Genomic DNA, 23,425 nt, shown 5'->3' on the forward strand with positions numbered 1-23,425 from the left:
ACGGCGCGACATAGCAGGACGTGGCACGTCATTTATCGACACAAATGGTATCATGAATCTGGAAATCACTTTCAGTCAAATTTCATCAAAAATCACAAAATTTTAGTGATTTCGGTAGACATCAAAGTAACTAATTTGCGGTTATAATATTTGAGACATAAATTTAAATAATAAAGGATTTGATGTATTTGAACTTTTAAAGTATTTTTTTTTGGTGTTTTGGCAGAAATGCAGAACGACTGGATTTCGCAGAAATTAGCATATCCCACACATCATCGTTCCTCAGAAACCTTCTGCGGCAACTAGCAGGGAGTGGCACATTATTTGTTGACACGAAATTGATAAGGTTGTTTCATGATAGAAGATAGTATAATTTGACATAAGATGGTCATGGTAAAAAATTGCAGTAGCTTCCACGTCATAGTTCATATTACTGTGGCCAAATAGTAGCAAGAAAACATTGATTGATCTCATGGTAAAATGAATGGCTCTTAAGCCTTCAACTTTCTTATAATGTTTGAAACTTGAATTTGACTGTCCATGGTACATATAAGTTTGCTGGAACTTTAAAGAGCCATCTAAATCTACGGTATCTTGTTTTGCTCTGATTAGAAGTCATATATTAAATCCCCATTAACTAGTCAGTCAGCGCTTTCAACTCTTGCTTTAATCTATTCACTCATTGTTAGTGTATGTGCTATGTATACGTGTACGTGTACGGAGTAGTACTCCGACCGTACACGTACCTCCTTTGTACTGCCACGTAAGGGGCTTTTCCATACCTATATAACATGGAACCGATGGCCCGAAAGGGTACGCATCGTTACACCAAAACTATCATGGTATCAGAGCAGGTCTCTTCCTGCCTCTAGCTGCCGAAACCCTAAGCCAAAAACCGCCGCCGCCGCATCCCTGTCGCCGCCGCATCCTTGCCGCCGCCGCACACATACACACAAGCCAAAACCCTGCCGCCACCGCACACATACACATCCTGCCGCTGCTGCTCCTTGCCGCCGCTGCATCAAACACGTCCAAAACCAAAACAAATCCTGCCGCTGCCCCTTGCTGCCACCGCCGCTGCGTCCAAAACCCAAAACCACGATCTCCGAAATCCAAACCCTTGACATACCGATCATCCGATGGCGTCGTCCACTGCTATGATCGCCATGGCCCTCGCCGCTGCTCTCGGATCGCCGCCGTCGCAGCCTCTGACGCGGGAGAACGAGGGATGCTCCGGTGCTCCCCCCTAAGTGAAGTTGAGGGGTCATATTGAGTTTTTTTTTTTTTAAGCGTTGGGCTAGCCCGAACCCATATCCAGCCCGTGTATACCCATATGTATGGATACGGTATATGTACGTGACGTTTAAAAAAAAAAGGTGATCACGTGAGCAGTTAATTAAGATCTAATCCGCTTAAAACTCGCCGATCGTCGTGCATGTGTCTTCTGTTGCCGCGATCGTCGTGAGAAGAAGTTGTACTCCTCCGTCGTCGGAAACCCTAGCGCGAGCACGAGTTGGTGGTGGTAGGGTTGATCTTCCTCTCGGGAGGGATCGATCTGCCGCCGGCGCGCCGGCCGTCTCCGCCGTCGTGCACGTCCCCTTCTGTTGCCGCGATCGCCGTGAGCATTTTACTCCTAGTTGGAACCCTAGCGCGAGCCCGACGCATCAACCGAGCTGGTGGGGGTAGGGTTCCTCTTCCTCCCGGGTGGGATCTGCCGCTGGCGCGCCGGCCGTCTCCGCCGTCGCCGTTGATCGCTCCAACCAGATAAGTGTTGGCGAGCGCGGCTAGGGTTAGGGCCGGCTCCTCTTGCCCTTGAGCGTGGCCTAGCGGCTTCTTCCTCCTCGGACGCATCGATCGACCCCTGTGGTGGGTGTAGGTTTACTCCGGCCGGCGCATCGATCGATTGGTAGGTACGTACATGATAACTCACCTCTTGTTGGGTCATTTTAACTTGTGAAAGAATTTGATGCGGATGTACTGAATTTGAGATTTTTGTTGTAGCTAGGAAATGGATGAGACGATGTCTGTTGTTTGTGAGGTAGAGAATGTTCCTGGAATTGGAGTTCATGGAGATGAGTCAGATAATTCTAGAACGGGGCTTGGTAATGAATCTTTGTCAGGGAGGGAGAATATTTTCGTTGGTTCAAGGTCAGATAATTCCATGAGCTCAGAGCATGGGATGGAAGCAATTATTAATGTAAGTGTATTTGATATATTCAATTTTTTCATGGAAAGCAAATGCAGAAGGATAAATGTTTTAACATTGTCATGTTATCATTGAATATGTAGATGGACGACATTGACAATGATTATGAGAGAGATATTAGTGATGATGTTGAGTTGGATGAAAACAGCAATGAGGTACATGTAGTGTAATTGTTATTTGATATGCAATGAAATGAGATTACCATTAGAAAGTGGGAAACAGTAATGAGGTACATTTACTTGTTGTCTTAAATTTTTGCAGGAAATATTTGGACTTGAAAATGTGTATGACTATTATGGTGAATCCGACATGGAGAATTGTTTTTATGATGAGTCAGTAGTTGGCAAACATTATGTGGAAGCAAAGCCGTCGAATAGCAATGAGGTACGTATTGGTTAATTTTTTGTGGAAACCAAATTTTTTTTAATAGCCACATAAAAAAATTAGAGTTTGACTGCTATGTTTTTATGTGACAGTCCCATGTTGATGATGGTGATGACGCGAACCTCAGTCAAGCTTGTCAGGCAGAGGATACGATAGAGTTGTACATGATGATAAAGGAGATGACTTTTCCTAGTGAAGAAGCTGCATTCGAATTCTACAACAGCTATGCCAACGATAATGGATTCAGCATCAGATTGGATAAGGTCAGATATAGCAAAAAAATTACGAAACATAGGCGTTACAGGCGTTTTTTGTGTTCAAGGGAAGGTGAGCGTGATCCAAAGTTGATGACCGAAGAGGGACATAGCCGGAGGCTCAGACCTTGTCTCGATGCAACTGTGAGGCGCACATGACTGTGAAGCTGAATGAAAAACTTGGTTTCTGGTATGTTGATAGTTTTGATGACAAGCACAGTCATACGTTAGCAAGAGCGGATGAAACACCTTTTCTTTGGTCGCATAGAAAAATCAGAGATCATCAGAAGGCTGAGATCTTAGCTATGGGAGCTGCAGGTATTAGGAAGCACACCATAATGGATTCCATGATTAGCAGAAGTGGATGGTATGGCGGCGTTGGGTACGTCCGACGGGATCATACAACCTTTGCGGCAAGGAAAAGAGGAAACTACTTGCGAAGGGTGATGCTGCCACGACCATAGGCATTATGCTCAGCAGAAAGGAGAAGGACCCAAGTTTTTATTTCGACTATGACTTGGATGAAGAAGGACGGCTGAAGAGAATGTTCTGGTGTGACTCGTGGTCTGTACAGGACTATGAGGACTATGGAGATGTGCTTGTGTTTGACAAAGACGTACAAGATGAATCGCTATCGTATGCCATTCATACCTTTTGTTGGTCTGAACAATCACCGTAGGACTACGGTTTTTGGTTGTGCCATAGTTTCAGATGAGAAAGAAGAAACTTATGTGTGGTTGCTGCAAACATTTCTGAAGGCAATGTGTCAGAAGAAGCCTTTGAGTGTAATTACGGACGCCGACTCAGCGATGATTAGGGCAATCCGCACTGTATTTCCCGATGTCTGGCACCGCATATGTTCTTGGCATGTTGAAAAAAATATGAAGATCCATCTCAGTCACAAGTCGTTGGGCGAGTTCCGGTCTATGTTGTACTATAGCACGTCCATAGCCGAATTTGAGCAGAGATGGCAGGCTTTTTTAAAAAGATGGAAGACAGAGAACACGGAAATTTGGTTGAGGAGGATGTACAGGAAGAGGCACCTGTGGGCTGCAGCTTTTTCGACGAGAGGGTTTTTGGCTTGGTATGAAGAGCAACCAGCGGAGTGAAAGTCTGAATTCCTGCCTTCACCTGCACCTTGATGGAGAAATGACTTTGGTGGACATGATATTGCACTATGAGAATTGCATTACCCGCATCCGTGAGAACGAGGCACATGATGACTGCACGGCCTCACAGACATTACTTGTGCCCGTAACAAGCTGCGGGATCTGGAGGTATTTGCTACCCACGTGTTTACGCCGGCAAACTTCTATATATTGCAGCTAGATTTGAGGTCAGTTGGCGGCATAGTGACTTTGGAAAGAAAGCTGGGATGTGGGTCTGAAACTTTTGTCGTGGCATGGCATAATAAACCAAAGAGGCAGTTCACCGTGGAATATACACCGGGAAATCCTAAAGAAACTATAAAGTGCAGCTGCAGGAGAATGATTCGAAAAGGACTCCCTTGCAAACATATATTCCATGTTCTATGTGTTCTGCAAATATCTGAAATTCCAAAGTGTTGTGTTCTTCGTCGGTTATCAAAAGACGCAAGAAATGGACTGCCTGCTAGGCGAACGAGTGATATGTTTGGAGTAGGTTGGTCAGGTACAGCGGATAGAATTGAATATAGCAAGGTCAGTGTGTTATCCTCGCAAGCTATGCATGCAGCATGCAAACACCCAACACTTTGGGCTCGATTACAGACAGTTTAAAGGACGTGATAGCAAAGGCGATTGAGTACGACAAGGAGGGTACGGTGGGTGCTGTTCCGATTTGTCTAAGCTCATTAGCAGTTGAACATGTGGAGTACCGAGAAGGAAACATGGTTAAGGTCCAGGATCCTATTAAAGTATCGAGCAAAGGTACACATAATTCAGATGATGACAACCGTCCCAAGTCTAAAAATGGAAGACCTCTATCGTACGACGAGCACAAAATTAAGTGCGGGGCTTGCAAAGAGCCAGGTCACAACCGGCGCAGCAAGAAATGCAAACTTAACAACAAGTGAGTGCCTACAAGCTGTCCTACTTACATAATTCAACAAAAGTAGCATTTTATAATTAGCATGTAATTTCCAATGCAGGTAGTACAAGAACTGTTACCATTATATATGTACTGGCGGCATCAGCGGTGGACTCATGCATCATCTTATGTTGAATGGCAACTCTTATAGATGTAGGGGTTTAAGTTTCAGACGATGAACCTCTTGTTTGTAAAGTGGTGGATATGTTCACTCTGGTGTCTTTTGTGCTAATCTATGTAATCGTCGCGACTATTTGAACTACCTCTCTCTTTTTATGTGAAATTGTATGTTCTTTTGCTGAACTTCAATAATCATGGAACGATTACTGTGTTTATTATGTTTTTATGAGTGATTTGTACTGAACTATGTTCTCTTTTTATGAGTCAATTAACTCAATTCTTGTAAAGCTGATTTCTACTCGGTGGCTTCTCTTTTATGTATCCTGTTTTTTTCTTCAATTTTTTCTATATTATTGTTTGCTTTCATGTTGGTTCTCTCGTACTATAGTTTTAGTCTGTCCGATAATGTTTCACAATAAATCGTAATATTTTCGATTCCATTACAAATTTGTGATAACACAAAGAATTATCTTTCCTAAATGATGTTAAAATAATAAACCAACAATATTTTTTGCATGCGTGGATGTTGAGCTTTACGTGGTGGGTATAGCATGTCTTGGGCCGATAGAGTTGGCGGCCCAATTAAATATAAAGCCTAACTCGATGGGCCGTTTCTATTTAACAAAGTGTTCCCTAACTCGCTGTTAGGGTTCGTACGTGTTGCCTATGTCTCGCCGCGGGTGATCGGCGGCTGCACGCGATCGTGAACTCATCGGATAGAGCGGATCCGATGGACGGCGACCACGGATGGGCGAAGCTTACATACATTGTGCATTACAACAGAGGGAAGATGAAGACTGCGGCAGCACATACCCTAGTTGAGCCGGTTAGTACCTGATTATTTGCTGTTTTATAAAAGAATTCTTCCATAACCCATAATCTGCTATGATGAAATATAGGATGATGACGAAGGCATGGTTCAGTTTGTTGATGTTTTGCCGCGAAGACGAGTTTGATCCATTGTACTACGGTATTGAGAAGAACACAAAGAACAGGTGTGGCCACTCGGTGTTCCCTGCTCGCCGTGTTTGCAACGACGGTTACGACACTTTGGAAGACGGTTTTTGGGTTGTCCATATGAGGTATACTTTCAAACCATATAATTTCATGTTTGAACTTTATTTATATGCTATGTTTTCATATGATATGTTTTCTTTTCAGGGAATACATACATGCGCGTATGTAGAGTGGGTTGACAGTGAATGGAAAGGAAGAGAAAGATATGTGATAGGGCAACTATCCGAGAAGATCAACAAGGTGCAGAACGAAAATGAAGACAAAGAAAAAACCTTGAAGATACAATTGAAAATGCAGAGAAAAGTGTTGAAGTCTAAGGACAATATTATTTGCTTTCTAGCAACAATGTGTGTTGCAATGTTTGGGTTAGTAGTAGGAATAATATGCAAGCATTTCAAGTAGTTGTTTTATTTGCAACATATTCAAATTAGTCAGGTGTGTAATTGGAAATGTCAAGATGAAAAAATTATTTCCAATGATGTGGTCATGTCAAAATATCATGCAAGTGTGTTTCGGTGTGTGGATGAAAAATTAAATGTGGTTTCAGATGAAATGGAAGTGTGTTTTTGTTTGTACCTGAAAAATGCTACTGTGTGTGAGTTTGTAGCTAAAAAAAGGCTACTATGCATATCCGTTCGGAACTTTAGCCCCATTTTTTGAAGCAACCTATTTTTCGACCTCCTCCAAATGTCCTCAAAATTTTCACACATGGTATGTAACAGAAATAAACATGGAATGTGATGATATTTTTATCATTATGAATATTTTTGAATTAGGATGTGGCGAAAAGGGTTTTATGGTGAATATGAGTCTAACTTGCACTAAAATAGATTCAAACACCTTGGATGGGGCCAATATTCTTGTAGAGTGAATGGTGCAGGCATGTGCAAGTGTGGCCTCACCCTAGCATGCCCATCTACCTGATTTACCCAAAAAATGCATGTTTCCGCTTAAAACCCTATGTTTCGGGTGTCTGGGTGCAACTAACCATGGTGTACCCCACAATATTCTTGTAAACTTAATTTTTAAATGTTTTTTATTAATAATTGATATTACATACATGGGAGCCTATAAAAAAAATTTGAGGTGATTTAGAGATGGTCGAAAAATTCACTTGCTCTACGACGGACCGTTTGGTATAACTTTATCCCCATTTTTTAAGCAAGTGATTTTTTTGACCTCCTCCAAATCACCTCAAATTTTGTAGACATGGTATGTAACACAAACAATCATGGAATGTGAAGATATTTTTCATTTTTAGATATTTTGGAAGACCTAGGTGCACGCGCCAATACAAACTTTTCCCCTAAAATTTGAGTAACAAAATCTTGATTATAATATATGTATATAGTATCGTTGGATTCACATTGAAAATACACTTTATAATGATACTAATCTAATACAAATATTAATCGTGTATTTGAAGTAATGTTTGGCAAACATATCCGCCGGCTCAGTCTTCCGGAGGTGCTCATAGGGGTAGGGTGTGCGTGTGTGCGTTCATAGGGGTGAGTGTATGCGCGTGTATATGAGCGTCTGCGTTTGTACTGTGTTTCTCAAAAAAAAAAAAAAAAAAGCTCCTAAACCGATGACTTGTAGAGCAACGTGGCAAGGGAGAGGAGGCTATGGTGACGTGTAAAGCTACCTGGCGAGGGACCTGAGGCGTCCGCGCATATAAAAGCTTCGTCTCCCACATCTGGGGCCATTTCCCCCCGTTCCCCACCTCTCCGAGAATCTCTCCGCCAAAAAACCCCTCTCCCTCTCCATCTACCTCGCTCCGCCGGTAGTTTAGGTTTTCGCATCGCCGATCCAGTCGATTCGGCGGCGATGGAAGCTGCGGGAGTAGCAGTTGGCGCGGACGATCTGGAGAACTTGGCGGCCGTCGATGTTGCTGCATCGGCGGAGGCGGTTGGAGGCGAAGGCGGTGGTGGAGAGTCCAGCATTACGGCGGTCGCTGCGAGGTCCACCGTCGTCGATGCCTCTGTCATCGGGTCGGTCGTCGTCGGCCCGGTGGTCGTGGCACGGGCAGATCTGGACGCGGAGGAATCTGCGGAGGAGGATTCGTCGTCCTTGGCGGAGAAGGCCGTGCCGGATCTGCTCGCTGCGCCGGCGTCCGGCGACGTCTCGGAGGTGAAGCCGGACTTGCATATGGAGGTAACTGCTCGTTCTGCCCCTTTTTTCCTGTGGATTAACGGGTCTACCAGGCTACCTTATCCAAACAACATCTTAATTACTTGCTCGATAATGTTGATACTGGGTAGGTTATGCTCGGGTTTACTACGACGTTATCACGGTAGCAACTATGGAGCTTAACTAATGTTCTATGCTGTGCCGTGATGTTTGTTCATTTTGTTCATGTGCTGGATAGTTGCACAAGGATCTCTATTGTACAAATCAGAGGGAGTAGTTGATGTAAATGAACTATGCCTGATTACAAATGCATAACACAAGTTAGAATCTCAAATCATGATAGTGATTCTTAGTTTTTACACTAGGTCTAACCCTTTTAAGTATTTTACTTTTGCAATAGGTACTACTAATTGCATGATATGGTCCACATAACCTAGCTTATAAATTCCATGTTTCGGTACTTTATTATCAAATTTATTTACTGCGCCGTAGGAAAATACAAAAGAACTTATAAATGTTGATCAAAATCATTTCTATTACAGAATAATAAATAAAGCATTTCTGTATGACATGATTACCATTACTTGTTTGTAATTAATAATAAGGACTTAGGAGTTAGGAGTATACATAAGATGATACAATGAAAGAATGTTAAATATGATATGGATTATTGTTTCCTTTTTGATTTTTTGGTATGCAAACTATTTTGATGACTTTTTCCTTGAGGGGATTAATGTGTGGATTTATCTTTTTGGTATGTAGGTTGGCGAAGGGTCTAGGAAGAGGAAGCGGGAGGACGTGGAACCTGTGCCTCCTCCAAACCAGCATGAGGAAGAACTGTTATCGCTGATGCAAAGACAAACCAGGAGGAGGTGGTGGAACCCGTGCCTCCTCCAAACCAGCATGAGGAAGAACACATTCTGCAGATGCAGCAAACCAGGAGGAGGTGGTGGAACCTGTGCCTCCACCAAACCAGGAGGAGGAAGAACCTGCTGATGCTGATGCTGCAAACCAGGAGGAGGTGGTGGTGCCTGTGGATGGTCCATACCAGGACTTGGAGGAATCTGATGGCTCGCTGGAGGTGAGCAATATATTTAGTTGTGTACCCTTCCATCTATTTCATTTTGTTTGGTTTGCATCTGTAATTGTAATTTGTACACATTGTTCTTGTCTAGTATGACTCACAGGATTCTGCGGAGTCGGTTGACAGCAGGAACATGGGGTCATTCAAAAGGAAGCTCCTGGAGAAGCTGCATAATGGGGACCTGCCTTTCAAGAAGCGTGGGAAGTACTTCTGTCCATGGCACAGGTCGAAGCCGAAGGGTGGCAAGCTTGATCATCTGAGGCAGCATGCCGAGGAGCTAGCCATCTCTGGCACCTCTAGGCAGATTAGGGTACAGCATTATGGACTGCTGGTGGTGCTCTCTGTCGAGGATGATGCCTAGATGTTGTGGACTGATGTGATGTTGTTGCTTTTGCTTTATGGCGTTGAACTATGTCAGTAATGAGTGTTGAACAAAGTTAGTTTTGTAAATAACTAAGTTATTTACCTAGTGTGACCATCTATTATATTGATGGTCTTATTTTGTGAATATGTGTGGAACTAAGTTATGTAATTAAGTATAATGTATGTATTGGTGTGCTGATGCTTAGCTATGTCTTGCCTTTGGAATGATGGTGGTTGCATGTTACATCCATATGCATCATCTGGTGCAACTTGTCATCTGCATAATTGTGCCGAGAAAATTGCTGATGGCTTCGGAATGCTGGTGGTTGCATCTTTGAGCACTTTGCGTCGCCTTGGTTGCCCTCCTCTCCACAGTAGCTATGTCTGCACTGAATTGTGCATAGGTGTACCAATTTTATGTTGTAATACAAAATTACAGAATAAAAATATAAATGAGTTGAGTCAGTCGGGCCGCATTAGGATAACTTAATAGTTCCGGTGGCCCAGTATTACCCAAATTGAAAAGCTAAAAAATAATGGCCTGACGGCCCATCCCGCACCTATATACAAGCTCAACGCTTTCTTATACCCTAATCGTGGGATTGCCTGATAAATTATTCCCATTTTTTTGCCGTCGCCGCCTCAGAACCCTGCGTACCATTGTGGAGCTGTCGTCGGTGAGAGGTATGATAAAACCCTATGCATATCCGTCCGGAACTAGATCATCTATCTCCCCTCTGTTGCTCATCTATCTCCCCTCTATTCTCCGTGCGGTTGTTTCTGACAATTGATCAAATTGTCGACAACACATAGATCTCATACATTAGCTGCAGCAATTATTGCCCAGTACATGCGCCATGTTAGATCTGTTTTTCATCTGATGTCCCGGGCCTAATATGCATTCATTTTTGTCATCTATTTGTCGACAACACCTAGATCTGCTACAGTAACTGCAATCAGATTCTCGTCTATTTGTCGACAACACCTAGATCTGCTACAGTAACATGCAGTACTAAAAGATTGAATCTTGTACATTTTGAGGTCATACTATTGAAGTTGTCATGTAACATATGTCATAGATCATCATGAATGTTACATTAAATGCATTTTTTATAACTATGTTTGATCACTCGTAATGGTATGAAGGTGAACATGGACGCTCACGTACCTGAAGTTGTTGCTCCTGGGGATGCGCAGAAAAGAATTACTATGAGAGGTAAGAATGATCCTTCCAACAAAAATGTTTCAGTACATATATTATTGTTCATTAATATCCAAAATTATGCATTCAGGTCCAGGAATTATGGGGAATGCAGATTTTGACTCCTTCTGTGTGTTTGCCAATCTGGTGGAGATGGATGATGAACAACTTGCTAGACTGAAGCGTGTAGTTTGTAAGCACAACCCAAGTAGACCCCTCTATGTCTTCACCATAAAAAATTCAATCATCATCAAGGGCAAAGCCAAAATGGTAATCAATTTTTGAATAAATCATAAGCCATCATTACTGTCCAAGCGTATGTCAAATTTTTTTGCTAACAAATGATTGCTCATTGACTCCTTTTGCAGTACTTCTCAAAGGCCTACACCATGGAGTACATTGTGAAGAATCTGAAATTACCATCCGAAATTCAAGTCTTTTCCAGGAATAGAAAAGTTGCTAAAGTTAGGATGGTCTTGAGCAAAGTAGGGAAAACTGCCATGATTACCTCAAATTGGATGGATGTTGTGAAGCAAAATAAGATGCAAGTTGGTGACATCTACATATTCTGGTTTCGTGGTAGCAAGGAGGGTGGTCTGAAGCTCCTAGTTGATCAACTATGAAATCACCACGTATTTTAAATGCTTACACATGACAACTGTGTCATGAAACATGGACATTAGTGTGTGCTACATATTATGTTTGATTAATTGTTAACGCATGTTTTATTGTCATGACATTAGTGTGTGCTGCATATTATGTTTCAATAATGATTTACGCATGTTTTATTGTCATGAAATAGTGGTGTTTGCTATTAATCGATCACATAATCACAGAATAAAAAGTGGCGTCATCATGCACCAAATCTAGGCCATATTGCGTAGCTTCAAGCTGTGCAGGGCCCGCGTAAAAGGTAGCCCATTTCGGTGTGTTCCCACATAACGTGATTTAATTTCGGCTGGGCAGTTGCCATTTTTTGTGCAGGGCAGTTCACACCGAGTCATCTTCCCTCCCCTTCTTTCTCCTCCTCATTTGCCATTTATTCTGCAGTGCATTTCCCACCGATTCATCTTCCCTCCCCTTCTTTCTCCTCCTTTCTCCACACTGCCCTCTTCGTCTACCTCTCGAAATGGACCAGGAAAGAGAGTTCAGCAATCACAGCACTGACATGGATCAGGAAAGGGAGGTTAGCAATCAGAGCAGTGACACGGATCAGGAATGGGAGGTTACCAGTCACAAAACTGAAATCCGGAAGATTGTCGCACATCAAACTGAGATTGAGGTTGTCTACACCGACGACAACCATAAAGCAGCCGAGATTGTGGACATGTACGAGCAGTGGTTGAGCAAGGATGAATACAAGTTCATGGGCCTGGACTTCGATCTGCGACCCGGAGTACAAAGGTGACTATCGGATCGCCGTCGTCCAACCGGCGATGAAAGATCACGTATTGGTCTACCAATGGTCAAGGTATGTATATTTGATTTTTGGTGGCTCTTGCAAACTTGAAATATGAAACCCGGTTTTACATAACCTCTATCATCTTGATTTGATGCTTCATGCTAGTTCATTTCTGTGATTTGATATTTTTGATGTGGTTACTTAGTTGTTATTTAGTTACTCATGTGCCTGTAGTTATGGTAAATCCCCCTCACAAACATAGTACTGGTACTCATTCATCTTTAAGGATAAAATCTGAACTTCTAAATCCATTTGAATGTACTGATATGAACCATGATATGTACTTCCATTCAAGTTCAGACAAAAAATGTTAAATGACACGTAGGAATGAAATATTATCACATAATTTCATTGCATTTCACAACTCAATTTCAGCATTTTTTCCCAACAATATTTTACCAGTTAATCTTTTCCATTTTTATGGTGGAGCGATGTAGCCAACCGTGGTGTCCCAAACTCATGGATTTCCTACGCAGTGGTGTCCACTTTGCTAGCGTCGATATCAGAAATGACAGAATAGCAATGCAGCGAAGTTGGAATATTGAGATACCAATTGAGTACCACATCGATCTGCAGGACTTGTTCCAGCTTGAACGCGACAGGACTGGGATGGCTGACATGGCAGCCGCACTCATCGATATGAGCTACAAAGGAATGAAGAAAGAATTCCCATCTGTCCAAAGACAAGTTCTGGGAGAAGAATCCCCTCGATGAAATTAATCTGGAGTATGCAGCCAGAGATGGGTTTGTGGCGTACAAACTGTACCATATAATCCGTCAATGCAACTATGGACAGCGCCACCGGCTACCTCCGCAAGCAACACCAACTGCATTGCAACCCAGTTCAACGGGCGGCACAAAGGCTTCTTCATCGAGCAGCAGCAAAGGAAAAGAATTGGCTGGCACCAAGCGCCCAAGTGGGGATGAAGCGTGGACACACACTCGCATCACTGATGGGCATGAATATTGGACTGCCGCGTCCTGGAGTTTTCCCATGTGTTATCAAACAAGCCCTCCTCGTTTTCGTGGGGGCCACTGGGACGAGTGGCCAGAGGAGAAGAAGCCGAAGATAGATTGGAGTGGTGCTGCCCCAAACACACCCTAGATAGATCTATGTTCTGTGAAGTGTGTATGTTGATACTACGGTTTTGTAAATGGGTTGAACTACTTGACTAAATGCAAAGTGTGTGTGTGCACCTGAAAAAATCTTCAACGAAATTGATGTGTGTACGTGAAAAATTCTAGTGTGTGTGAGTGTGTAGCTGAAAAAAGGCTACTATGTTGGTGTATGATTCTTTACAAATGCAAAGCGTGTGTCTACACCTGAAAAAATCGCACAACGAAAATGATACCGACTTGGTACACTGTGTTTGTGTATGTAGCTTAAATAATGTTACTTTCAGTGTTTGTGTGCAACTGAAAAATCATCAAGAAATCATGATCAAAAAATATGTACGTGTGTGTCTGTATGTGCACCTCAATAAAACAAGAAACAAGAATATATGATTAAGCAAACAAAATAATAGGATAGCCATATGTCTTGAACAAAACGAAAAAAGTATTCATGGTCACTTGACAACATAACATAGTTGATAGAAGGAAAAAAGCTATTCATGGTCAGGAAACCTTCTTCGGGACTAAAACCTAACCACTCAAACTTTTATCTTCCATTTTCTATGTCTTCTTGTTGATCCTTGAAGCGACGGACCGAATTCTCTCTTTCACCATCTCTAACGTGTTCGAAGGTGATAACATCATTTCAGCGACAATTCGTCTTCGCCTTCCATTAATTTTGATCTAAACAATATTACGAAATATGGGTTAGATGTAACACATTTTTGTTAATCCAAGGGTGTACATACAGACGATTTTTAACAAACCTGTGAAATCTCTGCAGTCATCCGGTCCCCATCCCAATGCTCCATGCATTCCATCACAAACAATCCACAAGAGTTCCTGTTGTAAATGCAAAATCTCGATAACGTTAATCCTCTCATGTATTGATCATAAACTTAAATTGGTGTAACATTAACTCACCCGTCATGTTGCTGCGGCATGTCGTACTCTAATATCGGCCACTTTGAAACGTCGGGATGATTTCCACTCGTGACTTCGTTGGCCACTTGCATGTCATCTGCAATTTGGCGCCGCTGTAGAGAGATAACAGTTATGCTAATTTGCGCAATTCAGTGTGTTAGAAGTAATGTGGACAATTTGTTTTTCACTTACAAGTGCCTCAACAGTCTCCAACGTAAACTCTAGAGGATAAAGCGAGTCAAGAACTTGGAATTCTTGCTTCGGTGTATGCATGACAACGGTCGTCCAGTGTGTATTGCCAATGTTGAGTGGAAAATAAACCTGCAAAAAATTAGAACATATGAAAAAAATGAGATGTCATTCGGCAAGTTTATTAGCAGAGTACTACAATATTTTATAACAATCATATATTACGTACCTTGTCACGGACGGTGTATTCCGTCAACACTCTACCAACCGCGCCAGATCTTACCATCGCGCTATCCATGTTCTTGCTGGATTCTTTGGGTTTGTCTCCGGCAATTGCCCGGTCTACTAGATATTTTGATCTCCATGCTGGACACAAGAAGCGATCATCCCCAACACGGAGGTTCAAATGCCCAATGTAACCATCAATGACCTGCGAATAACATAATGACATTATATGTTAATAACATACATGTAAATATTAAATGTATGGAATAGATGTGTTCTACACACTTACATCATCGGACAACCATTTTTCGTCGAGAACAACACGTAGCCGCTCAGCGTTAACTTCATCGCCCCTGGCACTCCGGTAAACATTCTTTTTTTTGTGCTGGTCTGAGCGAGATGCAAGCTCGAGGAAGACTATAGCTGCGTCTACAAGTTCAGCCGTCAAATCGCATGATGCATCCGGTTTTGCATTTTTATCTGCTCCAGATTTATCATTGAAATTCAGAGCTGCATGCATATGAAAATGATTAGCAAATACAACATTTCTTATAGAGAATATTAAAAATAATGGGACAAATAAACTACCTTTTGTGGATGAACCACGGACTTGACGCTTGGAGCGTCTGTCTAGAGCATAGGGAGATTGAAATTTTTTGGGAATTGTTCGCTTCCTCTTCCCAGCCAACTCATCTTCCTTTGATTTAGATAAGAACTTGCTAATACTTACTGCGTCGAGATCAATTTCTGAATCTGATGTCACCGGATCAGCATTTTCAATGATGAACGGATTATCCGGTGTGCTACCAACATCGCCAAATGGCTTTCCTGCTGGAGTACCATTCAGTCCACCAGCCTTGTCAGGTGTGCGCATAGCATCATTTGCATTCTTGGTAGTACCATTCTTAGCAGGCTCCTTTAATTTTTTTTCCAATTTATCAACTTCATCAGCCAGGTTCATGTCAATGATACGAATAGAATCTCCACCTCCTGCTGAATCGCTCTCTTCCTTGTACATGAACTCTTTTTTATCACGAGGGCCGTTCCGGAAAGAGTTGACATCTTCCTGGTCCTCCATGTTACCGGAAACCGGTGCGGCTGCTGGTTTGTAAGTCACGCCTTCCTTATTAAACATCTCCAATGTTCTCTGCAACACAAAAATATATAAGTTCATGAACGATTGCATTTTCAATAACAAAAGAAAATGACACAACAATTAGGCGTTTCACCTGAGCACATAAGGCAGGGATGGTAGCCAACATCTTCTGCAATTGTGCATCTAGGTAACCCGTTAAACGATTTATCAGAATTTCCGTCTGACCGTTATCAATGGGTTTTGGAGCCTGTTTCTTTTTTGGAACAGCACTCGCGGGCTTGGCGTTATTCTGATGAGCAGCCACAGGATCTGGCACAACTGGCTCCATCATCCGATACTCTTCAGTGATATTTTCATCAATCTGCACGTTATATAATGCAAGAGTTAAGTACTACAGTTTTGAATTGATTATTTACAAAATTAAGTGTGCCTATTCGTAACACTGAAATTAGTACCTTCACGTTACCACGACCTCGACCATTCTCATAGTCAAAATTGTCTCTCCGCGTGGCAGCTGCTTCATTCCAGTTCCTCATTAGAGGGCGCATGGACAGTTTAGGATTAAATGCACAGTCGCCTTCTAGCGGCTGACATTTTTCCCAGTACAAGTACTGCATGCATGTAAACAAAGGAGAGTAAATTAATTATCTATACGTGAAAAATGCAGTGAGATGTAGTATGCACAACACTCCGACATAAGACCATACATACCTGCAACATTCCTAAGTTCCCTTTTGGCCACTGACGGATTTGTCTACCTTTTCTTACCAGCCTAATGCTATCCAACAGAACCCTAAGAGTGAATGCATTCCAATTGATTTTTGAGATTCGGTTCACATCTTCTACTAGTGCATAGAACTTGTGTGGGACAATCTTCGTCGCCATAGGAGCAAGTACTGTTCCCAGAAGCACTAGCACTACCCTCCTCAGGAAGTCATCATCGGCAAGTTTACTTTTAATGATGTCGTCAATTAATTCGTCGATAACGATGTTACCGGTTGATTTGCTTATGAACTGTGGTGGGATGCGATGCTTCACGTCTTCACCTTCCTCGGTAAGTATTTCCCCAGCAGAAAATCCTTCATTAACCAGACCAAGGAGACACTCAACATCAACAAAACCAAGAGACACCACGCCATTGTTCTCTCCTATTTCGAATGTACCAGTGGCAGGGTCAAAAACATCAAGCATGAACCTGGAACAAAAATGAAGATGAATCAATAAGTAATATGCAAAAATAATCCACGAATTACAAATGACATATGAACATGTGATGAAATATTACGTAATATACATGTGAGAAGGTGTACCTGATCAATATTGTACGCATCTTCACAGAAGGAATCATCATCATACTTCTTAAATTAGTTAGAGCTAGTCTAGCACGTTGATCCACGGTAAGATGGGCCATGAGCCTACACCATTTTTCGATGTTGCAGCAAACTTCACCCCTAAGCTCGTCCATTCTATCAAGGAAAAACACTATATTACGAAAGTAATATGTCACGTACAAAAAACTAAATTAAATGTGCAAGAGGGAGACTTGAATACAACATGATTTTACATACGATGCGTGGGATGACATTATTAATTGTACATACGATGTGTGAGATGATATGCTTTCAACAGACAAATCATGGTGAAATTTTATACAAAAAAATTGAGAGCAAACATCTGCCCGGCCTATATATGAAACCCCTCAATAAAATTTACATCTTAAAAACCGATAATTGCAGTGTTTGCTATTTTCATGCTACAAGAGCGATGCATATATAGGAAAACTGCTGACAAAGGATCGACTGGATCCGACGTATTCGGGCATGAAGTCACGTTAAAGTTTTACTTAACCTAAACGAATTGACTACAGGTGTGCACATGCATGCACACAACCAGCACAACAACTCCAAGTCCTAATCAGATTCAACACTTAAGAAAATTATTCTAACAACTGCAAATATGAAGACACACGGCGACTCTAGAGGAGGGGCGACTCTAGAGGAGCGGCGACTCTAGAGGAGCGGCGACTCTAAACTATACAAATTTTAGTTGCTTCATACGATGTAGATACGAAGGTCTTGATGTGTACTTACTTGACGAGGCAGTGTTGGAACCGTCTTGGTCTGTCTCCGATGAGATCTAGGTGACGGTGTTGGGCCTGGCGTGGAGAAGATTCCTGGGTACGGCGGTCTCAGGTGAGGGTGCCTTGCAGTTTGCGGCGGTGGCGGGGATGAGAGCCTTGGAGACGGAGGGAGGCGAGAAGAATAGAGAGAGGAGCGGCTGCAGCGCGGCGGTGGCGGTGGCGGTGGCGGCGGCTGTAGCTAGGGTTTGCACGATCTCAATGACGGCAGCACGAACACCTTTTTATAGGCCGACCACGTCGTCCGTCATTTCCGGAACATGCCATGCGCAAACCATGCACGATAAGATCGTGGCGCGCGTGAAGATCCTAATGGTGCGTTTCCATCCGCCGTTTCGGGTTGTGCCTTTTTTTAATAACATTTTTTCACTTTCATTATTGTTGCATATGGCATTTTGGTTGGTCCATGTTGGGCCAACGAAATTAAACAACAAAATTATAGTCTATACTTATCATGAACAATGTTGATATGTAAATATGGACAACATTAATAAAATATGTTTTACCTTGGATGGGATCACCATTTTGACCCATTTTGACCCTAAAACCCTAGTATCGGCACCTCCCAACCATGGGATCACCATGAATGAAAAAACCAACCTACAAAGAGCAAACAAAATGGGGTGGGGCACACCACCATGCACAAGTGTGCCAAATATTGGCCCCATCCAAGGTGGTTTGGTATGTTTTAGGCCATGGTAGACCCATTTTGACCCTAAAACCCTAGTATCGGCACCTCCCAACCATGGGATCACCATGAATGAAAAAACCAACCTACAAAGAGCAATCCAAAAAGGGTGGGGCACACCACCATGCACAAGTGTGCCAAATATTGGCCCCATCCAAGGTGGTTGGGTATGTTTTAGGCCATGGTAGACCCATTTTGACACTAAAACCCTTGTATCGGCACCTCCCAACCATGGGATCACCATGAATGAAAAAACCAACCTACAAAGAGCAATTAAAAAGGGTGGGGCACACCACCATGCACAAGTGTGCCAAATATTGGCCCCATCCAAGGTGGTTTGGTATGTTTTAGGCCATGGTAGACCCATTTTGACCCTAAAACCCTAGTATCGGCACCTCCCAACCATGGGATCACCATGAATGAAAAAACCAACCTACAAAGAGCAATCCAAAAAGGGTGGGGCACACCACCATGCACAAGTGTGCCAAATATTGGCCCCATCCAAGGTGGTTTGGTATGTTTTAGGCCATGGTAGACCCATTTTGACCCTAAAACCCTAGTATCGGCACCTCCCAACCATGGGATCACCATGAATGCAAAAACCAACCTACAAAGAGAAATTAAAAAAGGGTGGGGCACACCACCATGCACAAGTGTGCCAAATATTGGCCCCATCCAAGGTGGTTTGATATGTTTTAGGCCATGGTAGACCCAATTTGACACTAAAACCCTTGTATCGGCACCTCCCAACCATGGGATCACCATGAATGAAAAAACCAACCTACAAAGAGCAATTAAACTAGGGTGGGGCACACCACCATGCACAAGTGTGCCAAATATTGGCCCCATCCAAGGTGGTTTGGTATGTTTTAGGCCATGGTAGACCCATTTTGACCCTAAAACCCTAGTATCGGCACCTCCCAACCATGGGATCACCATGAATGCAAAAACCAACCTACAACGAGAAATTAAAAAAGGGTGGGGCACACCACCATGCACAAGTGTGCCAAATATTGGCCCCATCCAAGGTGGTTTGGTATGTTTTAGGCCATGGTAGACCCATTTTGACACTAAAACCCTTGTATCGGCACCTCCCAACCATGGGATCACCATGAATGAAAAAACCAACCTACAAAGAGCAATTAAAAAAGGGTGGGGCACACCACCATGCACAAGTGTGCCAAATATTGGCCCCATCCAAGGTGGTTTGGTATGTTTTAGGCCATGGTAGACCCAGTTTGTCCCTAAAACCCTAGTTTCGGCACCTCCCAACCATGGGATCACCATGAATGCAAAAACCAACCTACAAAGAGAAATTAAAAAAGGGTGGGGCACACCACCATGCACAAGTGTGCCAAATATTGGCCCCATCCAAGGTGGTTGGGTATGTTTTAGGCCATGGTAGACCCATTTTGACACTAAAACCCTAGTATCGGCACCTCCCAACCATGGGATCACCATGAATGAAAAAACCAACCTAGAAAGAGCAATTAAAAAAGGGTGGGGCACACCACCATGCACAAGTGTGCCAAATATTGGCCCCATCCAAGGTGGTTTGATATGTTTTAGGCCATGGTAGACCCATTTTGACCCTAAAACCCTAGTATCGGCACCTCCCAACCATGGGATCACCATGAATGCAAAAACCAACCTACAAAGGGCAATTAAAAAAGGGTGGGGCACACCACCATGCACAAGTGTGCCAAATATTGGCCCCATCCAAGGTGGTTTGGTATGTTTTAGGCCATGGTAGACCCATTTTGACCCTAAAACCCTAGTATCGGCACCTCCCAACCATGGGATCACCATGAATGCAAAAACCAACCTACAAAGAGAAATTAAAAAAGGGTGGGGCACACCACCATGCACAAGTGTGCCAAATATTGGCCCCATCCAAGGTGGTTTGGTATGTTTTAGGCCATGGTAGACCCATTTTGACCCTAAAACCCTAGTATCGGCACCTCCCAACCATGGGATCACCATGAATGAAAAAACCAACCTACAAAGAGAAATTAAAAAAGGGTGGGGCACACCACCATGCACAAGTGTGCCAAATATTGGCCCCATCCAAGGTGGTTGGGTATGTTTTAGGCCATGGTAGACCCATTTTGACACTAAAACCCTTGTATCGGCACCTCCCAACCATGGGATCACCATGAATGAAAAAACCAACCTACAAAGGGCAATTAAAAAAGGGTGGGGCACACCACCATGCACAAGTGTGCCAAATATTGGCCCCATCCAAGGTGGGTTGGTATGTTTTAGGCCATGGTAGACCCATTTTGACCCTAAAACCCTAGTATCGGCACCTCCCAACCATGGGATCACCATGAATGAAAAAACCAACCTACAAAGAGCAATCCAAAAAGGGTGGGGCACACCACCATGCACAAGTGTGCCAAATATTGGCCCCATCCAAGGTGGTTGGGTATGTTTTAGGCCATGGTAGACCCATTTTGACACTAAAACCCTTGTATCGGCACCTCCCAACCATGGGATCACCATGAATGAAAAAACCAACCTACAAAGAGCAATTAAAAAAGGGTGGGGCACACCACCATGCACAAGTGTGCCAAATATTGGCCCCATCCAAGGTGGTTTGGTATGTTTTAGGCCATGGTAGACCCATTTTGACCCTAAAACCCTAGTATCGGCACCTCCCAACCATGGGATCACCATGAATGCAAAAACCAACCTACAAAGAGAAATTAAAAAGGGTGGGGCACACCACCATGCACAAGTGTGCCAAATATTGGCCCCATCCAAGGTGGTTTGATATGTTTTAGGCCATGGTAGACCCAATTTGACACTAAAACCCTTGTATCGGCACCTCCCAACCATGGGATCACCATGAATGAAAAAACCAACCTACAAAGAGCAATCCAAAAAGGGTGGGGCACACCACCATGCACAAGTGTGCCAAATATTGGCCCCATCCAAGGTGGTTGGGTATGTTTTAGGCCATGGTAGACCCATTTTGACACTAAAACCCTTGTATCGGCACCTCCCAACCATGGGATCACCATGAATGAAAAAACCAACCTACAAAGAGCAATTAATAATGGGTGGGGCACACCACCATGCACAAGTGTGCCAAATATTGGCCCCATCCAAGGTGGTTTGGTATGTTTTAGGCCATGGTAGACCCATTTTGACCCTAAAACCCTAGTATCGGCACCTCCCAACCATGGGATCACCATGAATGAAAAAACCAACCTACAAAGAGCAATTAAAAAAGGGTGGGGCACACCACCATGCACAAGTGTGCCAAATATTGGCCCCATCCAAGGTGGTTTGGTATGTTTTAGGCCATGGTAGACCCATTTTGACACTAAAACCCTAGTATCGGCACCTCCCAACCATGGGATCACCATGAATGAAAAAACCAACCTACAAAGAGCAATCCAAAAAGGGTGGGGCACACCACCATGCACAAGTGTGCCAAATATTGGCCCCATCCAAGGTGGTTGGGTATGTTTTAGGCCATGGTAGACCCATTTTGACACTAAAACCCTTGTATCGGCACCTCCCAACCATGGGATCACCATGAATGAAAAAACCAACCTACAAAGAGCAATTAAAAAAGGGTGGGGCACACCACCATGCACAAGTGTGCCAAATATTGGCCCCATCCAAGGTGGTTTGGTATGTTTTAGGCCATGGTAGACCCAATTTGACCCTAAAACCCTAGTATCGGCACCTCCCAACCATGGGATCACCATGAATGCAAAAACCAACCTACAAAGAGAAATTAAAAAAGGGTGGGGCACACCACCATGCACAAGTGTGCCAAATATTGGCCCCATCCAAGGTGGTTTGGTATGTTTTAGGCCATGGTAGACACATTTTGACCCTAAAACCCTAGTATCGGCACCTCCCAACCATGGGATCACCATGAATGCAAAAACCAACCTAGAAAGAGAAATTAAAAAAGGGTGGGGCACACCACCATGCACAAGTGTGCCAAATATTGGCCCCATCCAAGGTGGTTGGGTATGTTTTAGGCCATGGTAGACCCATTTTGACACTAAAACCCTAGTATCGGCACCTCCCAACCATGGGATCACCATGAATGAAAAAACCAACCTACAAAGAGCAATTAAAAAGGGTGGGGCACACCACCATGCACAAGTGTGCCAAATATTGGCCCCATCCAAGGTGGTTTGGTATGTTTTAGGCCATGGTAGACCCATTTTGACCCTAAAACCCTAGTATCGGCACCTCCCAACCATGGGATCACCATGAATGCAAAAACCAACCTACAAAGAGAAATTAAAAAAGGGTGGGGCACACCACCATGCACAAGTGTGCCAAATATTGGCCCCATCCAAGGTGGTTTGATATGTTTTAGGCCATGGTAGACCCAATTTGACACTAAAACCCTTGTATCGGCACCTCCCAACCATGGGATCACCATGAATGAAAAAACCAACCTACAAAGAGCAATTAAAAAAGGGTGGGGCACACCACCATGCACAAGTGTGCCAAATATTGGCCCCATCCAAGGTGGTTTGGTATGTTTTAGGCCATGGTAGACCCATTTTGACCCTAAAACCCTTGTATCGGCACCTCCCAACCATGGGATCACCATGAATGCAAAAACCAACCTACAAAGAGAAATTAAAAAAGGGTGGGGCACACCACCATGCACAAGTGTGCCAAATATTGGCCCCATCCAAGGTGGTTTGGTATGTTTTAGGCCATGGTAGACCCATTTTGACCCTAAAACCCTAGTATCGGCACCTCCCAACCATGGGATCACCAT

At 43.3% G+C, this 23,425-nt stretch overlaps 1 protein-coding gene across 1 annotated transcript; it reads right to left on the reverse strand.

The window, feature by feature from the left end:
- Window positions 1-13,605: 13,605 nt before the first annotated feature.
- LOC127310376 (uncharacterized) lies at window positions 13,606-17,246 on the reverse strand. Its single transcript, XM_071822170.1, has 11 exons — window positions 17,146-17,246; window positions 16,547-17,030; window positions 16,291-16,446; window positions 15,969-16,196; window positions 15,328-15,886; window positions 15,029-15,249; window positions 14,744-14,944; window positions 14,518-14,646; window positions 14,326-14,438; window positions 14,169-14,244; window positions 13,606-13,611 (listed from the first exon to the last, which is right to left on the reverse strand). Exons 1-11 carry the CDS (start codon window positions 17,244-17,246, stop codon window positions 13,606-13,608), a joined length of 2,274 nt encoding a protein of 757 aa, XP_071678271.1.
- Between the last annotated feature and the right edge of the window lie 6,179 nt (window positions 17,247-23,425).

This window comes from Lolium perenne, chromosome 6 (genome assembly GCF_019359855.2).
Source record: "Lolium perenne isolate Kyuss_39 chromosome 6, Kyuss_2.0, whole genome shotgun sequence".
Classification (NCBI taxonomy): Eukaryota; Viridiplantae; Streptophyta; class Magnoliopsida; order Poales; family Poaceae; genus Lolium; species Lolium perenne.

Bases quoted from the DNA above. Each gene is read 5' to 3' on its own strand.
- LOC127310376 (XM_071822170.1), bottom strand. From the start codon at position 17,246: ATGGCCCATCTTACCGTGGATCAACGTGCTAGACTAGCTCTAACTAAT. The intron at 16,447-16,546 runs GTATGTATGGTC...ACATGCATGCAG, and splicing joins GGAACTTAGGAATGTTGCAG to TACTTGTACTGGGAAAAATG. The intron at 15,250-15,327 runs GTAGTTTATTTG...ATATGCATGCAG, and splicing joins CCGTGGTTCATCCACAAAAG to CTCTGAATTTCAATGATAAA.